Source organism: Hipposideros armiger, unplaced genomic scaffold (genome assembly GCF_001890085.2).
Source record: "Hipposideros armiger isolate ML-2016 unplaced genomic scaffold, ASM189008v1 scaffold_509, whole genome shotgun sequence".
NCBI classification, from domain to species: domain Eukaryota; kingdom Metazoa; phylum Chordata; class Mammalia; order Chiroptera; family Hipposideridae; genus Hipposideros; species Hipposideros armiger.
This window is the reverse complement of record NW_017731859.1, coordinates 557808-579186: the sequence shown is the minus strand read 5'-3', so window position 1 is coordinate 579186 and position 21379 is coordinate 557808. Positions and strand designations below refer to the sequence as shown.

The following is a 21379-nucleotide window of genomic DNA, read 5'->3' as shown; positions in this document are numbered from 1 at the left end:
GAGTCTGAAAGCACTCTTCCCCGTGGTAGTCTACCCAATTATAGCACATTACATGCCTAAAGTAGCCCCTACTAGCCTCACAAGATCAACCCTGAGCCAAATTCCTAAGCACCCTCAAGGTCAAAAGGTGGCTATGGGTCTTGAAGATGCCACAATTTAGTAGGGTCCACACTGTGGTCAAACCACAGTGATGGGGTGTGTTCGCTCCTGAGTTTCTCATTTAATACACTTTTACTGACCACCACCTGTCTACTGGGCACTGTGCCAACTAGGCACAGAGGACCAAAAGGACTCACCATGAGGCACGACCAGACAGAGAACACATAAGTGAGATAGGATTCCTGGTTGAGCACCTTCATGGGACAGGCTCTGTCCTAAATGCTGAGGGTACACCAGTTGAAGGACAGACAAGCACCCCGTCCTCAGACAGAGAAGGAAAAAGATGAAGTAGTAAAATATATAAAATAAGAGATAGTGGCAAGTGCTCAGGAGAAACAAATAAACACGGAAGGGGGAGAGGAAGTGTTGGGAGGGGAATTACAAGTTTATGTCATACATAGGGTGGCCAGGTGAGGTTTCATAACAAGTGTTAACGTAGGGATGTGGAAAAAGGGCTGTGGGGACACCAAGTGGGAGGGATTACTTCAAGGGAAGCTGGAGAAGGCTTCAGAGAGGTCAGGATTTTTGAGGTGGGATCTGAAAGATGAATAGTGGCTTCCGAAGGGCATCCAGGTACAGTGAGAATGGCACATGTGGGGGTACAGAGGCATGGAAGGGCCTCACGTGTTGGGAAAAGGGAAGGGGCTTTGTGCAGTTTGAGAAAAGTATGGGAGACATGGAAAGAGAAGTCAGAATGGTTATTATGCCAGGGGCTGGTCGTCGAGTGGCTCAGTTGGTTTAAGAGCTCGCTCAAGATTATGAGCTCTGAGCAATAGCGGTTCGAGTCCCGGCCCGAGCTGAGCTGCCGCTGAGCTGCCAACAGGTGGCAGGATGGCTCAGAAAAAAAAGGGTTATTATGCCATATAAAGGAGAGTGGATTGTTTTCTATGAGCAACAGAGAGCCACCAAGAGTTTTGGAACTGAGAAGTAAGCTGTTCAGCCTTGTTCTAAGGCGGGTCACTTGGGAGGCAGCACTGGGCAAGACCATGGAGAGCCAGGTGGAAGAAGACCACTGTGCCCATCTAAGGAAATGACCCCAGTGCTTGGAGAGCGGATTCGGAGTCAGGCCGCACTTCCACTGCAGTGTTTACATACCTGAGACAAACAGGTGTCCACTTCAAAATGCCAGTGAGATGTCAGCTCTTTGTCAAACGCACACACAAAATTCACATTTTGCAGCAGAACCCAATCAATATTCTTATTTGGGAGTTTAAGTAAGTAAGAAACTCTGTGATGACTACGTTTTAGGCTTCTGTATAACCACTTACATGGCTTTCTTTATATGATGTTTTCTGCCATTCGCTGCTTGCTTTTATACTTGGACTAAATGTTGTGGCAACTTGGTAAAATGTTTATGTAAGACTTAGTGGAAGAAGAAAAAAGTTAGTAGTCAGTGCCCAATGGGCATTTGATTCACCCATTCAGCACTAATCCCCACCTTCTAGAGTGCCATATGAAAACAGAATAAAGCTTGCTAAGTGCTCTCTCAATTATAAAAGGAATACATGCTCCTTCCAAGTGGAAGGGAGAAAACAAAGCATGTCTGATTCGGCTCTCCAAATACCCCAAGTACTAAAACTTTTCGTGTATTTCCTTCTGGCCTCTTTTCTACAGATAGTTTACATTGTTGAGATCAGACAATATACATAATCTTGTCACTGCACCACAGTTTAAATAATTTCCCCAGTTCATCATCAGTGACAGCATAAAACAGAACCAGGCGTGTGTGGCTGGTCAACAAGCTTAGAGTCTCAGAGGTGAAAGGCACCATACCACTTGCTTTAATTCTGATTTTTTATGATTTTCCCATGTATTAGCATAAAATCTTTCAATCTGTCCCAATTTGGCCCTTAGGAGCTGCAAAGAATGAGTCTAATCCCTGCTCCACAGAAGACATTTCAAATACGCCAAGATGGCTATCATCTCCCTTCATGTTCTTTTCCTGGATCCAAGATCAACATTTATTTCGATCATCGCTCCTACTGTGGCCCCTTCACTAGCCTGGTTCCCTTTGTTTGAAACTCTCTCTAGTTTGTCAGTGTCCCTCTTAAAACGTGGCACCTAGATTTGAACACACTTCAGACGGGACTATCATCTCATTTTGTCTGGCCGTTATCATACTTTTGTTAGTTCAGCCTACAGGGCTATTACCATTTTTTTTTCTAGCTGAGCCATCCTGCTACCTGTTGGCAGCTCAGCGGCTGCTCAGCTTGGGCTGGACTCAAACCGCTGTTGCTCAGAGCTCAAACTCTTGAGCGAGCTCTTAACCAACTGAGCCACTCAGCCGGCCCTCTATTACCTTTTTAATCAGTCATGTCCAGTGCCTGGGAAAAACAAGCTTGGGCCCCATTAAGACAGACCTCCTCTGTCCTTTATTGACCCTTGTTGATACAACTAGTTTTTATTAAGCAAATGTCATCTATGCTAAACTTCATATTATTAGTGTCACTCCAGTATCCTAGCCAACTGAGATCATTTCAAAGCCCGATTCAGTCATCTAGCACATTGGCTAGTTTGGTGTTTTTCACATATTGGACACGCATGCTTTCTATGTGCTCATTTGCACTGCATTAGAAATGCTGGAGATGAAGGGCCCACACTGCAAGACATGAGCGACCACGCTTCCTGGTTGGCATCAAATCTGTCATACACAGTCTATAACTCCACCTAAGTGTACCGCCACCATTTGCCCTACGTTTCTTTGCCAGGGTCTCTCATATGCCTCAATTCAATCGAGACAAGGTGACTAACTCTCCCAGTGGTTTCTTTCTTTCCTAGGTACTTAAAAATCATCTCTTTAGGTGATTAACTGTAGAACTGCTGCCAATTGTTGTCAAGGGTTGACATCCAGCTCACACTGCTCTGTTCATTTCCAGTCTCTCCTTTTGCATTTTGGAAAACTAGAACATTTGTTCAGCTCCTGTCTTACCTAGGGGCCCAAAAAGATTCACATCAATAAAATACCCCATCTCAGGACCCTGGGGGTTTATACACACTATAGAAGTGGGCTTCCACAGCTAAGGCAATAGGAGCAATAAACAGCAGTTTTCAGAGTTTTGATACAATGCTGAGCACAAAAAAAATCAAAAGATGCAAACTCATCTGGATTAGAACCGTCTTGAAGAAATTGCAGAGTGAAAGCAATCAAACAAAAGCTACATTCCCTCAACACTCTCAATGTCTCCTGTGCACAAGCTACTGCTGGGCTCTCTTCCATGTACCCTGGACCTTTCTAAGCCTCTTTGGGTCCATCTCACCAAATCAGAGCTGTCCCTTCAGGCCAGCCCGGGCAACGGTGCCCCACCACATTGAGCACAGGTCCTTCTATGACAGCCACCACGGCAACTCACTCTTTCTGTCCCTTCTGGAGCACGTCATCTCTATCTCACTGTTCCACCAATGGAACACTCCTTGAAATGTTGTGGCAAACATTTCATCGCCATGGAATGGAAAGGTAGAGTGGCTCTAGGCCACACCACAGTCAGCCTAGTTCGAAACTGCTCCCTGGAGCTTTGTAATAATCGAACATTTGGAAAGTTCTAGAGCAGTGAGCCTGAACAAGGGATTCACATCAGCATCCTTCTCTGTGAGGTTTTCAAAATTACACGTGTGCATTCTGTTGCGATACATCTAGGGCATCTGTAGTGTTTTCAAGTCCCACAAGTGGTTTTCCTCTGCGCATCTGCTAAAGAACCACTGTTCTACACCTAACTTCTCCAAACTAGCAAATGAGTGGTTACCAACCCCTCCCCGCTATTATGCGAGACAAAACTTATTTTTTTTTAATTTACTGTATTCCTATATATACAGGTGTTAGTGTTAAATAAGCTTTGCATAAGCCAAAAATTAAGAGTTGAGCAGCAAATATATCCCCCATGTTAATCTGATCCACAGTCAATCTTGCAAGGTAGAAGAGAAACAGTTTAGCATTATCTTTAACAGTTAGGGTCATCTTTATGGTCTTAGATTCTACTTACCGTTTCCAAACTTCTTAAATAAAGGCGATAATTTGTGATGTAAACTCTTCCCTTAATGGGGCCATTGAAAGGACATATGTAAATAACTTCTTTGTCTATTAAGATAAAAAAAGTACCCTAAAATAATGGAAATATATACCAAGATACACAACAAATGGCACTAATTTAATATAAACTATTTGGCTACGAATAACTACAGTAAAAAAAATCACTGAAAAGGTTGAAAGCAAGCACTGGCAATGTTTCTGCATCACCGTGCTAGGTCGAGTGGGGCTTGGGTCCAGTGGGGCCATGAGGGGACTATCGGGGCCACATGTCACCTCCAGGCCAGAGCTCCCTGAGCCTGCCCACAATGCTGTCACTACCTGGGGCAAAGTGCAAACAGCTGGAGAGCAGAAGGGAATGAGGGTACGCTGCTGCTACCCTCAGGGGGTTATTATCAAGGTAACTTGTGCTACTTCAAACAGAGGGTGACAATTCCCAAAGGACAGTCTCATGAACTAACCACCAGATAGGGTTTGAGGTCTACCAACCTCTAATCACACAAACATTGTGATGTTTTTGGTAAATGAGTGTCAGCAGTAGAGATGTCTCTAGAATCTACTCTTTCACTTTTAATAGTGCAGACAAGAGTTTAGCTAGATTCATTTCAAACATTTAAATGATATAAAACAGATGGTCAAGAGAATACCACATCTTTGGTAGGCTCAAACATAAGGAGAAACTAAATTAGCAGAGTTAATTTGGTATAAAAATATATCTTTCTCTTATCTTTCAAGAATGTTTTTGAATGTGTTAACGGCTTTTAATTTTTTAAAACAAGTTTGAAATTCCTTTCTCCTCAGGTGCTAAATAAAAAATACCCAGTAAGCCTACCTCATGTGAATTCAAACAGTTAACTACATGTCAGTTAAGGTTCTGGCACTGAGCAGAGCACCAAAACTTCATATATGAAGATCACCCAAAGTAAGCTGTCCTCTTCGCTCTGATCCAGAAGTTGGGGTGGTTTCCGCTTCAAGACTGGGCTCACGCTTGCAAGTCTGTGGACTTGGCATAGTTTCTCGTGGTGCATGGCTAACTAATTCACAAAAGCACCATATCTATGGCCTTAATCTGATTAGCACCATGTCTTAGCCATTTAAGTGAAACAACCCAGATCTCAGTCAATAAACCAAAAGGTTCCCTGAAACAGCGGTAACTGTATCATCACCAAATACACGGGAATCTGAGAGGATGGTGTCGACCCCAATGTAAAATGAGAAAGCCCATATCAGCCCTTGGCTTAGAAGCTGTCAGGTGCTTCTGTATTCTTAACCCAGAAGGATCGTGTCCTTCGAAAGAAGGTACCTTCCTCTTAATATGAATTTGTCATGAAAAAAATAAGTCAACAATCAAATTGTTACATCAGTATTACAAACTTCAGTTATCTGGCAAAAGAAAGATATTTTAAAGCAATATGGTCTCCTATATTCCAAAAATAGAGAATACTGAGACTTTAAGCCTTTAACTTGATCATGGGAAAGTGTACACCACAGATTGGAAAACCTTTATATCATTTTGTTCTTATAACCTCAAACCATAAGAGTTTATCGCTCTAATAAGATACACTCAAGAGGTAATACACATTTTTTTTTTCAAAATAATTCTGGTTTTGGTACAGAGAAAAATATAACACTATCCTGGAGAGCACGAAGCTATTGAAAGAACTCTTTGATCAAGAAACTAACGCAGAAAGTTCTCTCCAGATTAACACTTTTAAACAAAGCTAGCCTATTTGTTTCATCTTGACTTCTAAAGAATAGGAGGGATTGGAGCCAGCTGGTCCTGCTGGACCTCTCATCAAGTTATGCAAATCCTGACTTCATAGGACCCTTACCAGTAATGCGAGTTTCTCCTGGAAGCCGAGGAACAGCCTCACCGAGATCCAGATTAACTACATCTCTAGGAGTCTGCAAAGGAAACAGTGGCATCAGAAGTTAAGGACATTATATTCGCACAGGTATTTAAGCAACCTGGCACACAACCGACCAGAAATATAACTTTCAAAGAAAAAAATGAGACATTTGCCACTAGAGATAATTGGCACAGAAAATCCAAACTAAAAAAAACAACTTACCCTCAGAATTCATTAGCTGTGTTAGCATCTGGTGTGCCAATAATGTTAGCACACTTTTTAATAATATTAATCTTTAAACACCCCTTCCAAGCACTTTACAGTTCACAGCATTCAGGAAAATGATAAAAAGTAATATTAAGTAAATTCTATGGCTACATGTATACTGTGACAGCTTTTTTTCATAGTAAATATTTAGTCATTTATCTTTTGTTAAGAATAGGAATGAAAGTTCCTTTCAATTGGGGCCTTAACTGAGCAGCAGTAATCACAGACTCTTTTGATAATGCCAGAAAATAGCTGTTACTATAATACATATTGGGTTTCTTATTTTACTAAGATCCTTCCTCACACAGGTAACTTGATAAGAGGAGAGGGTGGTCTGTCATTGAACTTTGGAGCTGACAAGGGCCTCATGAACCATCTATCCAAGTTCCTCCCATCGCTGTACTATGTCTCTAAGCCTCCTGGTTCTAGAGGTATTCCCAGGCCTGTGTGTCATTCTACGGCCACAGTGGTTCTCCCAGGCAGGCAAGTACTAACTCGCCTGGGGAGTTCTGGGATTCACACTTGCTATAGCTGGCCACAGTGACCTGGATGCCTGGAAAGGTGTCTCTTCAGAGTCTATTCAGCTGCCCTAGTGGATCCAAACTAATTGAAGCGCTGCCAGTGTCCACTGCAGGGCGTGGGAGGCACATCGTTAACATCTGTTTGGGCAAAGCGTTTTCTCAGCATTACTTTTCATTCATTTTTTTTCTAGTTGATTTCTGAAAGTCACGCTGCAATCTTTCATGTGTGAACGCTTCCCTCAAAGGGGTTCTGTGAATATTACTAAGTGAAGCAAAACGCACAAGCACACTTCTGTGAATTATCAAGGGCTATGCAAATGTAAAGTATCATCAAACAAGAGAAATGTGAATTGTGCATTTAGGTAAAAATATAAGCTGTCAAAGACGGGTGCTTTGCTGGATTTTTAATATTTGTATCTTTTTTTTTAATTGGGGCAGAAAATAAAAATTCCTAGCCAATTTTCAGAATGCTTTAGTGCCTGTAAGCTAAGCATTTTAAACTAGGAGGACAAGATAAATTGTCCCCAGCCAGAAATCCCTTCCTCAGTAAGGAGCAAAACCACACACCTTATGTAAATAATAAGACTGGAAAAAATTATCATCATCCTTTAACACCTCCTCGCACTAAATAAAAACAAGTATAACAAGCAAATTTAATATTCAGTATACCTCTCAAATACCACAGTGCTGGGTCAGAGGAAGGCATAATTCAACCACAAAATAAGGGAAACAAATGTTTGATTAACACAAGATAACATGGGATTAACAGGATATACTTTATGTTAATGTGACACAAGGACTTACAAGTACCTTCTTGAAATTACTCTTGTGTTTAGAACTGATTCTTGTACCATAACATTACTAAAATACAATAAAAACTTATGTAATCTTGGGGATGAAAAGGTCCTTGTAAACATGACACCAAAAGGAGAAAATAGAAAGGAAAAAACTAATAAACATGATTACATAAAAAACTTTAAACCTGTGACTTTCAAAACAAAACACAATACTATAAATATAATTAAAAGGCTGACAATAAACTAAGTGAAAAAGGTGAAGAGGAACAGAAGGTACAAACTTCCAGTTATAGAAGAAGGAAGCCATGGAGATGCAACGTACAACTCAGGGAACATGGACAATAAAAAAAAATAACTAGGACAAAGACTTGTAATGTATATTATGAAGAGTTGATTATAATATATAAGGAACACTTATAAATCAATAGTAAAGAATCCCCCCAAACACCCCCAAAGCAAATAGGTAAAGCACGCGGACAGCCACTTCACAGAAGCAATACAAATGGACAATAAAGACATGTTGTTGTCTACTGTTTTAAAAAGGCCAGCCTCATTAGTAATCAGGGAACTACAAATTAAAAGACACCAGATTTTGCACTGTTGCTGGGACTGCAGACTGGTGCAGCCACTATGGAAATCAGTATGGAGGTATCTCAAAAAACTGGAAATGGAAGTACCTTATGACCCAGCAATCCCACTCTTAGGTATTTATCCAAAAAAACCCAAGACATTAATCCGAAAAAATATATGCACCCCTATGTTCATTGCAGCACTATTCACAATAGTTAAGACTTGGAAACAACCAAAATGCCCATCGGTAGACAACTGGATTAAGAATCTATGGTACAGGGCCGGCCGAGTTGCTCAGTTGGTTAAGAGCTCGCTCAAGAGTTTGAGCTCTGAGCAACAGCGGTTCGAGTCCAGCCCAAGCTGAGCAGCCGCTGAGCTGCCAACAGGTAGCAGGATGGCTCAGCTAAAAAAAAAAAAAAAAGAATCTATGGTACATATATACAATGGAGTATTACTCATGAAGAAGGAAATAGTACCATTTGCAACAATATGGATGGAACTAGAGAACATTATGCTAAGTGAAATAAGTCAGTCAGAGAAAGACAAATACCACATGATCTCACTTATACTTATATATGGATTCTAAAAAACTGAATAAATGAGAAATGTCAACAGAAATAGTCTCAGAGACAGAGGAAAAACTGAGGGTTGCTAGTTGGGAGGGGGTGGGGATGAAGGAGAAGGGGAAGGGATGAGACAATACAAATTGGTAACTACAATATAGCCTCAGGGACAGAAAAGACAGTCTGGGGAATGTAATCAATAGTGTTGTAAATATTTTTTAGGAGGCCAGATGGACTCATGTCTTGTTAGGGAGACCACTTCATAGTCGGTGTAGAGGCCTGACCACCGCACTGTATTTCTGAAGCTGATGTTGAATAATATTGTATGTCAACTATAATTATATATACATATAGTCACGGGACGTGGAGTGGAGTATGGGAATGGAGTCAATGGAATTGTAATAGATAACCTTGAGATCAGGGGTGGGAGGGCAGTAGGTGGGGGAGGGCAGTTGTTTCTGTGCAAAGGATGAAAAGGATAACTATTGCATTGTTCTGTACACCTGAAGCTAACAATAAAAAAAAAAAGAAACAAAGAAGTAAAAGGATTCAGAAGTACAAATTGGCAGTTACAAAACAGTCATGAGGATGTAATACAGTCACTATAAATAATATAGTCACTAATATTGTAATAAATATGCATGGTGTAAGTAGGTCCTAGGCTTATTGGGGGATCACTTTGTAAGTTACAGAAATGACTGACCGCTATGGTGTACACCTGAAGCTAACATAATGCTGAATGTCAACTATAACTCAAATTTTAAATTTGAAAACAATAAAAAACTCTTGAAATTTGGGAGGGGGGGGAAATAAATAAAAGACACCAGATTTGCTCCCTTCTGATTGTATGGGCATCCCCCCTACACCACCAGTGGGAGTGTAAATTAGCCTTTTTGCTGGATAATTGGGAATACGTATCAAAAGGCTTAACAGGCCCTGGATAAAGCTTATTTTAAATTCACCCCTTCCTTTCAATATATGTTCTAAAATCTCCCTCTAATTACACAATTTTCTCCTGAATACTTTGAACCGTTTTCTGTTAACGTTGTATTAGTTTTGCTCATGCAACTATTTTATCATCATAATTAGAAAATAATGCAAATATTTAGGAAGGTGTAACAGGCTTCTCAGTGGGCCTTGGCTTTCCAATATCTCTTTCAGAAAACTTTCAGGGGCGAGGGATTGCCTAGTACCTCAAATGTAACATGCATAAGACAGAGGTTCTCGAAAATGAAGTTATGTGAAAAGATTTACAAACTCTTGCAACACATATAAGGTAATCTGTCTTTTCTAGAACAAGGTGGGATTAAAAATAAAACCACATGTATTAAAGTATTTATTGTATGTGAATGGATAATGAAATTAAGAATTCAATAAACCCAAAATAATCACCTAATATTCAACTACGAAAAAAGAAATACAGAGCAAGAGATAGGGTAAATCTGAAAACTCAACTTACCCTCTTAATAGACTCATTCTCCAAGGAGTGTGAATTATATGTAGAAGTTGAAGCAGCAGCCATACTGGAAACTCTACCAAGAAAGACAACATTTAATATCAACTGAATTGTATGAAATACCAAACATATGTGACACCTGATTTTTTTTTTAGCTGAGCATCCTGCCACCTATTGGCAGCTCAGCTGCAGCTCAGCTTGGGCCGGGCATCGAACCAGCAACACTGTTGCTCAGAGATCCCACTGTTGAGTGAGCTCTTAAACTGAGCCACTCGGCCAGCCCTGACACCTGATTTTAAATATTGGGATTGAGAAACAATGGTACTACACTTTCCAGGCCCTATCGCCATAGTAGTCTACAGTGGGATTCACACACACACACAGGAAGAAGCGCAGCACAGGTCACATGACAGAGCTCTGGTAAAGGTGCAGGGCGCTGTGGAAGAACGCAGAACAGCAGCTAAGAGCACATGGAGGAGCTCAGCAGCAGACAGCACTCAGATCCCTGGATGTTTTATTCACAGCATTCAAATTGTCATGTAAAATAACTTAACGTTTAGGAATTGTGCAACTGGTCTTCCATTTCCACACTTCTTAATTTTTAAAGGTTAGAGGCAGCAGAGTGACAAAAAGGATAGACAATTGAACTCAGTCTTTTCCCCTTTAAGAATTCTGTTTTCTCCAAATAAAGGCAACTTACAGCGAGTGGCATGGATTTGATGGAAATCAAATTAGTAAGATTTGATCTAATCAGTATTTTCTAGGGAAAGTATACACTTCATTTAAATAATGCATATTCATCTCAATTCAGACATAAACGAAAGCATCATATTCAGAACATACACAGGATCATTTAATGCAAGATTTACAGTTGTAAATTATAGCAACAGCAGGAAACTAAGCAACGCTTTGGTTATTGTACTGATCAAAGTTAATGACAGAGGGAAACACATGAAGTCACAAGGAGGTACACCACATCCAACCCAAAAAGGACTGTTGGTAGTATGGGATCTTTTTGGCAGGCTCATTAAAAGAGCAACCACTTGCTAACAAAATCTGGCATGGAGAATCTTAGCACACCTTGGCACAAAACCTAGTGATGTGATAGCTTCCCAGTGCCGGTCAGTTCTTAAGTAAGGTCCAAGAGAGATGAAAAGATGCAGACATGGGATAAAGAGGCAGAGAGATGGCCAGGACAATCTTACAAGATTAGAACTGCCAGGCGCCCCCCCCCCCACCACCAGAGTTCACCTCTCCAAGAGCAAGGCTGGGGGTCCATCTGGGTCATGGCTGTATCCTGGCACACAGCTGACATGCTTAACTATTTGATGAATGAATGATTACGTGCAAAATACACAATATTGTGAAACATCATGATGAAGTTAGCTTGCATATTGGTTCACCAAATCCCAGAACACTGGAACTAGGGGACTACTGCTGCGGCTTCAAAATGCATAATTAGGGCAATACGTGATACTTTATAGAAAGGGAGGCTAAACTTCAAAAACCTGAAACTACTAAGACGTGGCACAACCTAAAATGTGAAATAGCTTTTAGAAAAGATGAACGAACAATGACTCTACAATGAATTAAATTCAGACAAAATAGTTCAAACAAAACAGCCCTGAAAAACCTCTGTAATCTTAAATTCTAACCTAAGCAAAATAACCCATTATTCTCAGGGACAGTGAAAGAGATGAGACGTGCCAGAGAGAGCAAGTTGGATGTTTTTGCCCTGAAATTATTCTATTGACTAAACAAGGTTATATATTGGGGGGATTTTCTCAGTAACAGATATAAAATTCCTTTTTAGTAATCAGATACTGTAATATTTAAAACATTTTACCAAGTCAGTGTTTGCACACAAAAGTTAAATTATTACTGTCAAGTCAACAGGAGAAATTTAAAATCCTGGGTTATACAGTCAACTCAGGCCTCCCCTTCCTGTTCCTGTTTATAAACCATAAAAAAAGATGAGTCTTCTTGTTTTCTTCAATCCTCGTTTTAAAACTTCAATTTAAGATGAAGTAAATACTACAGAGGAAAGTCCTCATTTTCCCTTTATTCTAAATTACTTTATTGAGTTATGTCACTATACAACCTACCGTTTTCCAGTGTAGAATTTAATAGCTTTTAGTATGCAACCATCACTGCAATCAATTTTAGAACATTGCCAGCACCCCAAAAGAGAAACCCCGTACCATTTGCAGTCACTCATCACTCTCCATTTCCCCAGCCCCTAAGCGACCATGAATTTGCTCTCTGTAGATTTGCCCATTCTGGACATTTCATATAAACAGACTCATATAATATGCAGTATTTATGTCTAAAGCCGTCATTTTTAGAGTTACACGAAAAACGACTATTACAAGTTGGATCAAGTCCAAATCTGAGAAACCCAAGGGCTCAGGTAACATGGGTCAGTTCCATGATGAGGTCAGCTGTAAAATCTCATCAGTGAACCTCTCTTTGTTGAATGGTTCCAATTGATCCCTGAAATGTACAGAAGCGAGAACAGCGTGATGCTGGAGAGCACAGATGTTCAAATTCCGACTCTGCCATCACTACTTGATCAGGGGCAGGTTATTTAACTTCGCTGGCCTTATGTTGCTATTATCTTTATTTCACTGCGGCATAGTTGGAAACAAAAATGGATGTAGTGATACATGTGAAGAGCTTAGGACAGTGCCTGGTGTATCTGTTAACAAACGATTCACATTTTTTTTCAATTATGAAAAGATAATTATTGAATGCTGACACCATAACAAATTCGCCTGCAAATTAGCCCTGACGCTATGACTACTAGGAAGAAAGTTAACTACTATGGGGATAGTGCATGGCTGGGGGTGACCTAGTTATAAAGCTTCTCTTTAAAAAGGACATGAGAATCATGTGTTGTTAGGGGCAGGGGAAGCAGTGCAGTGCTATGGAAAATGTACCAGACGGGTGAGTGCAGGCCCTGGGCTGTCTCAAACTTATCAAATATAGAAAGCTCATCCATATCTTCATCTCTAAAATGTCTACGTTGGTCTGAATGCAGTTCAATAATAATTAGAAGCTACAGTGAAGTTTACAAAAGTCAGCTACCCTTTTGGTTATGGAGTATTTTTGCCCCAAACCCCTAAAGATTAAGTTTTAATCCATTTTATTTAAAAAACATTGAATTTGGGCTACCTCAGCTTGAAGGTGAAAATTGAAACTTAATTCCCTATATATATGCTAAATAGAGGATTCTAACCAAAGGTAGACTTCCATCATTTTGATCCTGAAAAAAACTTTTGTGATGATTTAAGCCCAACCCTCCCTATTACAGAGAAGATGACTAGGAGAGCCTAGAGGGTGTGACAAGGCTCTAGGGCGAGTTAGTGACAGGGCCCGTGGGCCTCCTGACCAACGCTGCAATGTCTTTTCCACGCAGGGAAAAGTGCTTCCAAGTGGTCTCCATTTTGGAAAAAACAAACAAGCAAACAAAACAGGTTGGCTACAGCTGGTTCCAAGCTCAGCAGACTAAGAAACACTGTTAAGAAAACTCAATTCATCTAGGCAATCAATCTTGGGGGCCTCCAAACCCCTACAAATAATCATGGCATTATGTAATAAATCAACTTTTTAAGTCACAGCATGGCCTTAATTGTGTCTCTCCTTACATTCAAGACAACTAACCTCAATGATCTCATGGTATCCCCCTCTCTGTCCACCCTCAGTCCCCCCCAACCCCCTCTCTTGCCCCTTTCCCTCTGTCTCTCCCTCCCTCCATGCCCCTCTCCATCTCCTCTCCCTACCACCTTTCAGGTATCTTGTTACTGTCTCCCTCCATGGATCACCACGATACAAGCCCTCACCAGAAAGGGATTCTGGTCTGTTTTATTTACTGCTTCATTTCCAACACCTGTGCCAGTGCCTAGCTGGCACCCAGTAGGTGCTTAGTACGTATTTGTTAAGCGAATGAATGAACTGGGCAATACAGACTTAGCCAAAGAACTTAACTGTTGTTTGTTCAATGTTTCATTTAAGCCAGAAATTCATGCCAGCTTTCCAAAAGTGTAGAAGAAACCCTGGGCTAACCAAGCAGCTCAAGGCCTGGTGGCTCTGGGCAGCAGAATGGCGGCATTACCTTAGGCCGCTTTGAGGCAATCGGCACCACAAAGAACTTGACCACCACCGTCCTACGCTACAGACTTTTCCCAAGAAACAGACATTGCAGATTAAGGTACAAAATCCTTTTCCACCATGCCCTTCTTCCAGACTAAGAAACTGTTTCACCCTCTGTCAACTATGAAAGACAAGAGTCCCTAAAATACCTGCGGCAGACATAACTATAAACACTTCCATACACATGCAGGCCATGTTTACCCTACTGCAAAAACCTAAAACAGGAGAATTAGAAACTACTTTTCACCTCCGCCTCACAGGGCCTTTGCAAGCAAAATCTAAACTCAAGGGGAGCTCTAGTTCCCATGGTCACCTGATTTGAGATCAATGGCCACTAGTGGTTCTTCTGAACTTTTAGGACAGTGACAAAAGGTATGCAGGCCTCCTCTCTGGATTTCACTCAGTGGGCTTTCTTATTCTGTGTTGACGTTTACATGACGTTTAAGGATAGTCTTTCTCTGGAGGCTCCCCTGAAAGCTGTGGAAACCTGCCCTGTCTGAAAACCGACTTCTAAAGCCTGTCAGTGAGCAAGAAGTTATGCATGAGCAGCCTCTGAGTTCAGAATTCTAGGTCTTTCTAAGGGAGCGCTCTTTACTTGGGAGTCTGTTTTGAAAAAAATGCCAAATACTTACAAATGCTCCCTTTGTTATAAAACAAATTTCTGTAAATCCCTTTGCTAGCCTAAAATGAAAAGCATAGATATTATCAACCTAAACACAATTTCAAAGAATAATATAATGCCTCAACTCCAAAATAAAGGAAAAATAAAAGGACACTGATATATAATATTTTTCAATACATTACACTAAAAAGAAAATCAACCCCCCTCCCCCATTTCCAACGTGACCTCTAGGGGGAGTGTCACCCCCACCCCACCCCACCCCCGCCAATGAGAACCACTAGCAGATTTCTGTTCTGTACCTGGAGTACCTGTAAACACAGGACTTACTAAATTAACTTATTCTGACTTTGGCATTAAAGTTGCTCTGCCTGTAGGCCCCCGAGTAGGCAAGAAAATGAAAAAGATGCCTTGAGATGCCCTCAACCAAACCACTCTCAGCACAAAAGAGACTTGTTCACATCCCAGCCATTTTAAGACCAGTACACTATCAATTCAACTTCTACCTCTGCCTAACCCACATGAAAACCAATGATCTGCAAAACTAGGGGTTTATTTCCTTTTTACACACATTCCTTTGAACAGGAGTGGGTAAACTTTTTCTGTAAAGGGGCAGAGTAAACATTTGAGGCTTTGTGGGCCATGCAGACTCTGTTACAGCTACTGAACTCTGTGTTGTAGCATGAAAAGGGCCATGGGCAATGAGGAAATGAAGGAGTGTGACTATATTCCAGTAAGACTTTATTTACAAAAACAGGCCATCACCCTCTGCCTTAAACTATTAAAATAAGTTATTTCCAAGTGAACTTTCTTCAGCCAAAGCAAATAATAATTATGTCCTCTTAAACTAAAATATAATCTATTAACTCCACCATTCATAGCTTATACCTGGCAAAAATGCACTATGACCAACTTGCAAAACTGTGCGATGTAGTTGCTAAAAAGGAGGCGATTCTGTATTCAGAGCAGTTTCGGCTTCAAATCCCAATGTTGTCATCTGATTAATAATAACAGTCACGCAACCATGGACAAACTGTAGTTCCCTGTTTGGGAAATGGGCATGATACTACCTACCTCACGGAGTCATGATGACGAACGTGTAAACTGCTGGCACAGCAGATGGCAAAACAGAGACACTCGAATACCAGGTCCCTTCCTCCTACACAAGATGTTCTGGTAAACTCTATGTCATTCCTTAAGCTGGCACTAATACACTTGGCTGAATGCTTCATAAAATATATGTCTAACCCTGCTTATCCGCCCTGCATGCACATTTTCTAAGATGATCCATATAATCTTGGCAAGGCTCTGAACAGCCTTCCAGCCATTTATCCTCAAAGCATGCCTACTTCCACTAGAAAAAGAAAACACTTGACTCCTAGCCCAAGCAAACTTTCCATGGGATCCCTGACATGGAGACCTCACCTCATTGCTTTCTATTCTGGCTCAAGGATCTAGAAATACACGAGAGGTTTCTTAGAGTAAAATCTAACTGTATTTATTCCAAAACAGTACCCCCGTCAAAGTAAGTGGCGTACTGTCACATAGACAGACACATGCGCATGAGAGCTTCTCAATTTGTCTCAGCCACATCTAACCTCAGGGCTAAAGGGGGTTTGTTTTTGATGATTCTTCTTTGGAAATTATGAAACAGTAAACAGCATTTCATTTAGAAACTCCCTCTTTGAATCCGTTTGATATTTATTATTCATTTTAAAGATCACAATACACTTACTTCTACTTCACTAAACGTTGCAAAGACCTTTGGCTAAAAACAGTATCATTCAGACCCAGTGGAGAAGGAGAACGCATTTTTGAATCATTTTTTCCAGTGGTTAAGTGATGGACTTTAGCTGATCCATTCACCCTATTACTTGGTCCCCTCCAGACAAATGGCATATCTTCAAGACAGCTGATTGGCTTTAGCAGCATGAGCTGTGGCCATGGAACAGAGTAACTTTAGAAATGCTTCATTAATTGAAATTGGTACGCTAAATAAACAATTAGAAAAAGTCAACCACCATCAGGTTAACTTATTTCCAATGTAAAAAGGCTACCTAGTAATGACATTGCATACATTTAAACAGATATTTAAATTCACCGATGGGTTTTGTAACCATCAGATACCTGCCAGTAAACAAAGTTTTAAAATAGGAACAAGATCAAGTTCCCCATCCACCTGCCAATTCCCAAACTCATGAACCCGGCTGATCTGCTCCATGACAAAATTGTGTTTTGTTGAACTATTTTCCCCTGTGAGAAACTGCTCCCCAAAAGTATATTTTCAATTTATAGGTACAAAGTACCTTAACGGAAGTTAAATGGTAATTGTTGGTGGTAAGAGTAAACATATGTATATGCTACACAGTCGCAGCAATGCTACTGGGCTGTCGGAAAAGTCATGACGCATTTTTGCAACGAAAAACATAGAAAAAAATATGTCATGACTTTTCCGATAACCCAATAATAACGAAGGTGCCAGCTCAAATCACCTTACTTTCCAAGGACTTTCTCAGACTGGGCATTACTGACCAACATTCCTCCAACCGGGAATTAATGGTGGAGGGGGAGGAACAGAATGGAACTAAACAGCGCATGTGTGGCTTCTAGAAAAATAAAGAGAGGAGAAAAGGCTGGAGATGGTAACCTGTCATTCGCACCAATTCCTCCAGACAGTTCCACTGGGAGAATAAATGGGAGCTTGTTGGCATGGGGTCCTTATTTACCGACTTCAAGACACAAGAAGCTTTTCCAGACCTTCTCACGTACACGCACACACATACCCCTCGCTTCTCTGTATGTTGCACCAATTTCTAATATTTCACTTCTCATGCTGTACTGTATTTATCCATTGAAATTCTGTGTTTCTCTGTTAGATCTGAGCTTCCCAAGGGCAAGGGCTGTTTCATGTTATGCCACCAGCACAGAGCAGCTTGAGCACTCAGTCGATGAATGAATGAATGAATGAATGAATGAATGAATACAGTATCACCCTCATAAACTTTCATGGGTTTGGAGACATCAGACTTCAGCCATTAAAGTTACTCCAGCTCCCCTCCCTAGGGCTGATCTTTCTGTTTATAACTCCTCTGCATATCTATATAAATTTCTACATATGTAGTACATATTCCTAAATATTATATCAGTTTTGTGTGGCTTTGAACTTTTATATAGAACCAGAATCATTACACATTCTTCTTACTACCCCTTGCTTTGCTCACACGGCAATGTTGCGAGGGCCATAAATGTGGATGTGTGGAGTTGAGTCGCGCTCTGCTCATTTTCATGGCTGCATAGTAGTCCATTGCTCCACACTTGCTCTTCCATTCTTTTCTCAGTGGTCATTTGAACTGGTTCCAGGTTTCGCTATTACAAACAGTGCTGTTATGAACAATCTTGCAAATGTCTCCTGCTTCTGGCACATGTGTAAGAACTGCAATGGTATTTATGTGCCAGTTTTCCAGTACCTTTGTCTGATCTTGCAGCAAAAAAATATCTATATCTATATATCTATATATTTATATATCTATATCTATGTATCTGTGTGTATTTACCTCCCTCCCTCTCTCCCTCTCTCTCTCTCTCTCTCTCTCTCTATATATATATATATATTTATTTTTTTTTAAGTCAAACTATATGGAGAAGATGGCTAATGGATGAAAATGTGAGCAAATCATCCATTTGAGATGAAATGAAATCCAGGGCTGTCAACACTGTAATTTGAGCAGCAAGGGGGAAAATGGCAAAATAATGGATGGGCAGCGTCTGAGCTTCCTGGGGCTGCTGTAACAAAGCGCCACAAACTAGATGGCTTACAACAGAAATTTCTTGTCTCCCAGCTCTGGAGGCTACAAGTCTGAATGGGGTGTCAGCAGGGCCATGCTCCCCTGAAGGCTCAAGGGGAGGGTCCCTCCTGTCTCTTCCAGCTTCCGGTGGGCACAAGTGCAGCATTCCAATCTATGTATCTGTCATCACATGGCCATCTCCTCTTTGTGTCTCTACACGGTCTTCTCCTCTAAGGACACCAATCATACTAGAACCAAATAATAATAAAAACACTATGTTTTGAAACATCCAAAGAACAGAACAAATCCAAAGACAGAAGGAAGGAAAAATGAAGAGGGATTATTTCCAGGATATATCTTAAGTAAAGAAAACCAAGAGGCTAAATAGTGTATGTAGTATAGTTTTTGGTTTTGGTGTAAGAAAAGGGGGAAATGCAAATGTGTGTGTGTGCGTGCTTAAATCTGCAAAAGAAGAAATAGAAGAATGAACTAAAAACTAATGAATTGTTGGGGGTGGGGACAGCATACCTGGCAAGAGACAGGGTTGGACATAAGGCTTCTCAGAATATACCTTGACATAAATTTGACTTTAAAATCGTATGAACTTTTTTTACTCACTAAAAGTCAACCAAAAAAACTTGAGAACATAATTATGCTCATTCATTTCCACATACTGACAAACCTCATACTGCATAACCACAACTATCAAACCTGTGGTAAGACTAATCAAGAAAAAATGGAGAAGGCACAAGTGAACAATATTATCAATAAGATTTAAGAGTGACAAGACAGACATGGCAGATATTAACTGGTAGCTTAAAATCTTCCCACACCAAAACACCAGGCCCAGGTGGCTCTACAGGCAAGTTCTTCCAAACATTCAAGGAACAGGTAACTCCAATCTTATACAATACAAACTTCCAGAGACCAGAAAAAGGGAACCCAGTACTCTCAACTCACTTTACAAGGCTAGCAAAAAACGAGAGAGACAGCACAGGAAAGGAAAATTAAAGCCTAAATTCATTCACAAATACCGATGTAAAAATCCTGAAGAAAATATTACCAAACAAATCCAGCAGTAAGAAACACGTTGGGTTCACACCAGCAATGCAAACCTAGTTAATGCTACAAAGTTATATTAGAAAAGCCCTTCTAACAGCTCAAGCGTTCACGGGTTTAAAGAGGTGCAGAAAAAGTATCCCCATAAAGGCAGAAAAAGGGGTTGATAAAGTTTAACATCTATTTATACCCTCCCCCCCAAAAAAAATTGTGTACTAGAAGTGAGCCTACACAAAATCTAAAGTAAACATAATACTTGCTGGAGAAATATGGAAAACATCGCGCCCTCCCAAACACCGATCCTGGGCCCCACCCCAAACCTACTGAATCAGAAACTCCAGGCTCCCTGCCAGGGAACTTGTTGTTTGGGCCACGCCCTCAGGTGATTCTGCTGGGCTGGCTGCTCAAAGTCAAAGTGTGAGTCAAAGCACAGCAGCATCACCGGGGACCTTGCTGCAGCTGAGGGGGGGTTCTACCGCCCTCGCATAGACCCCCCGAGTCCGAATCGGTATTTCAACCGGAAGTCCAGGTGATTCGCAGCGCAGTCGCGGGCTCCTATCACAGCTGCTCTCCAGCCGGGCAGCATGCAGGAATCCCCCAGAGTACTTTAAAAATGTAGATGTCTGATCTCCCCTAGATAAAAATATCTGAAGGTCCGTCGGTGGGGGCCGAGGAGCGGATCTTTAAACCTCCCTAGGTGACGCTAAAGAGCAGCCAGCGAGGCAAACCACAGGATTTTCCAGCCCAAGGAAAGTTCTGAGAAACTCCAGCCCTCTCCAAGGAGCCAAAGGAGGTGGTCTCACATTCTTTGAAGATGCTCCAGAAAGAAGCTTTCATGTCACAAGTGTACCGATGGCAACTTCTTAAGATGGCTTACCATCTAAAACCCAGAAAAGAACTCTTTGGAACTCAGCGGGGATGCTTGAGGATTCAAATGAGATGTATGTCATAGCACTGGGCAAAGGCCTTGGCCCAGATTACGCCGACCATTAACCAAGGTTTTACTGAGGCGGCAGTGGCACTGACAGTGAATCTGCTGACACCACCAGCAAATCAAGGCCAAAACGCATCTCTCCAAGCTGCGCGCTGTCCAACACTGGAGCCACTAGGCTGTGTAGCTCCTAAACTAGTCCAAACCGAGGACTGCGGTAAATGCAAAGTACATTCAACAACTTAGTACAGAAAAAGGGAGCGACATTTCATTATTATACTGATTACATGTTGAAATATTTTGGCTATACGGGGTTAAATAAAAATGTATTATTAAACTTGATTTCACCTGCTTCTTTACTTTTTAATGTGACTACTAGGAAAACGGAGTATACATGTGGCTCAAATGATCTTTCCAGTGGACAGCACAGTCGGCCAGGAAGCCAAGGTGTGAACTGCTACTCATACTTAGTCCAGCTTTCTCCAACTTTCATTTACCTACAGATCACCTCGCGGGCTTATTAAAAGGCAGATTCTGGTTGTGTGGATTTGGGGGTGACCTAAGAGTCTTCATTTCTCCTAAACTCCCAGAAGCCAAAAAGAAGCCTCCGGACACTCTTTATCAACAAG

At 41.1% G+C, this 21379-nt stretch overlaps 1 protein-coding gene across 5 annotated transcripts in view; it reads right to left on the bottom strand.

Moving 5' to 3' along the window:
* MTM1 (myotubularin 1) overlaps positions 1-21379 on the bottom strand; it is a 92241-nt gene that overhangs the window by 64994 nt on the left and 5868 nt on the right. For 4 of the 5 annotated variants that reach the window (XM_019667900.1, XM_019667905.1, XM_019667901.1 and 1 more), the window contains 3 exons: positions 10208-10280; positions 6013-6085; positions 4137-4231 (listed from right to left, as the gene is read on the bottom strand). In XM_019667900.1, coding sequence (XP_019523445.1) covers positions 4137-4231; positions 6013-6085; positions 10208-10270 — 231 coding nt within the window. In that variant the 5' untranslated portion in view covers positions 10271-10280. Of the gene's footprint in view, positions 1-4136; positions 4232-6012; positions 6086-10207; positions 10281-21379 lie in introns of those variants that run through there. The other variant, XM_019667902.1, reaches the window with a different exon arrangement.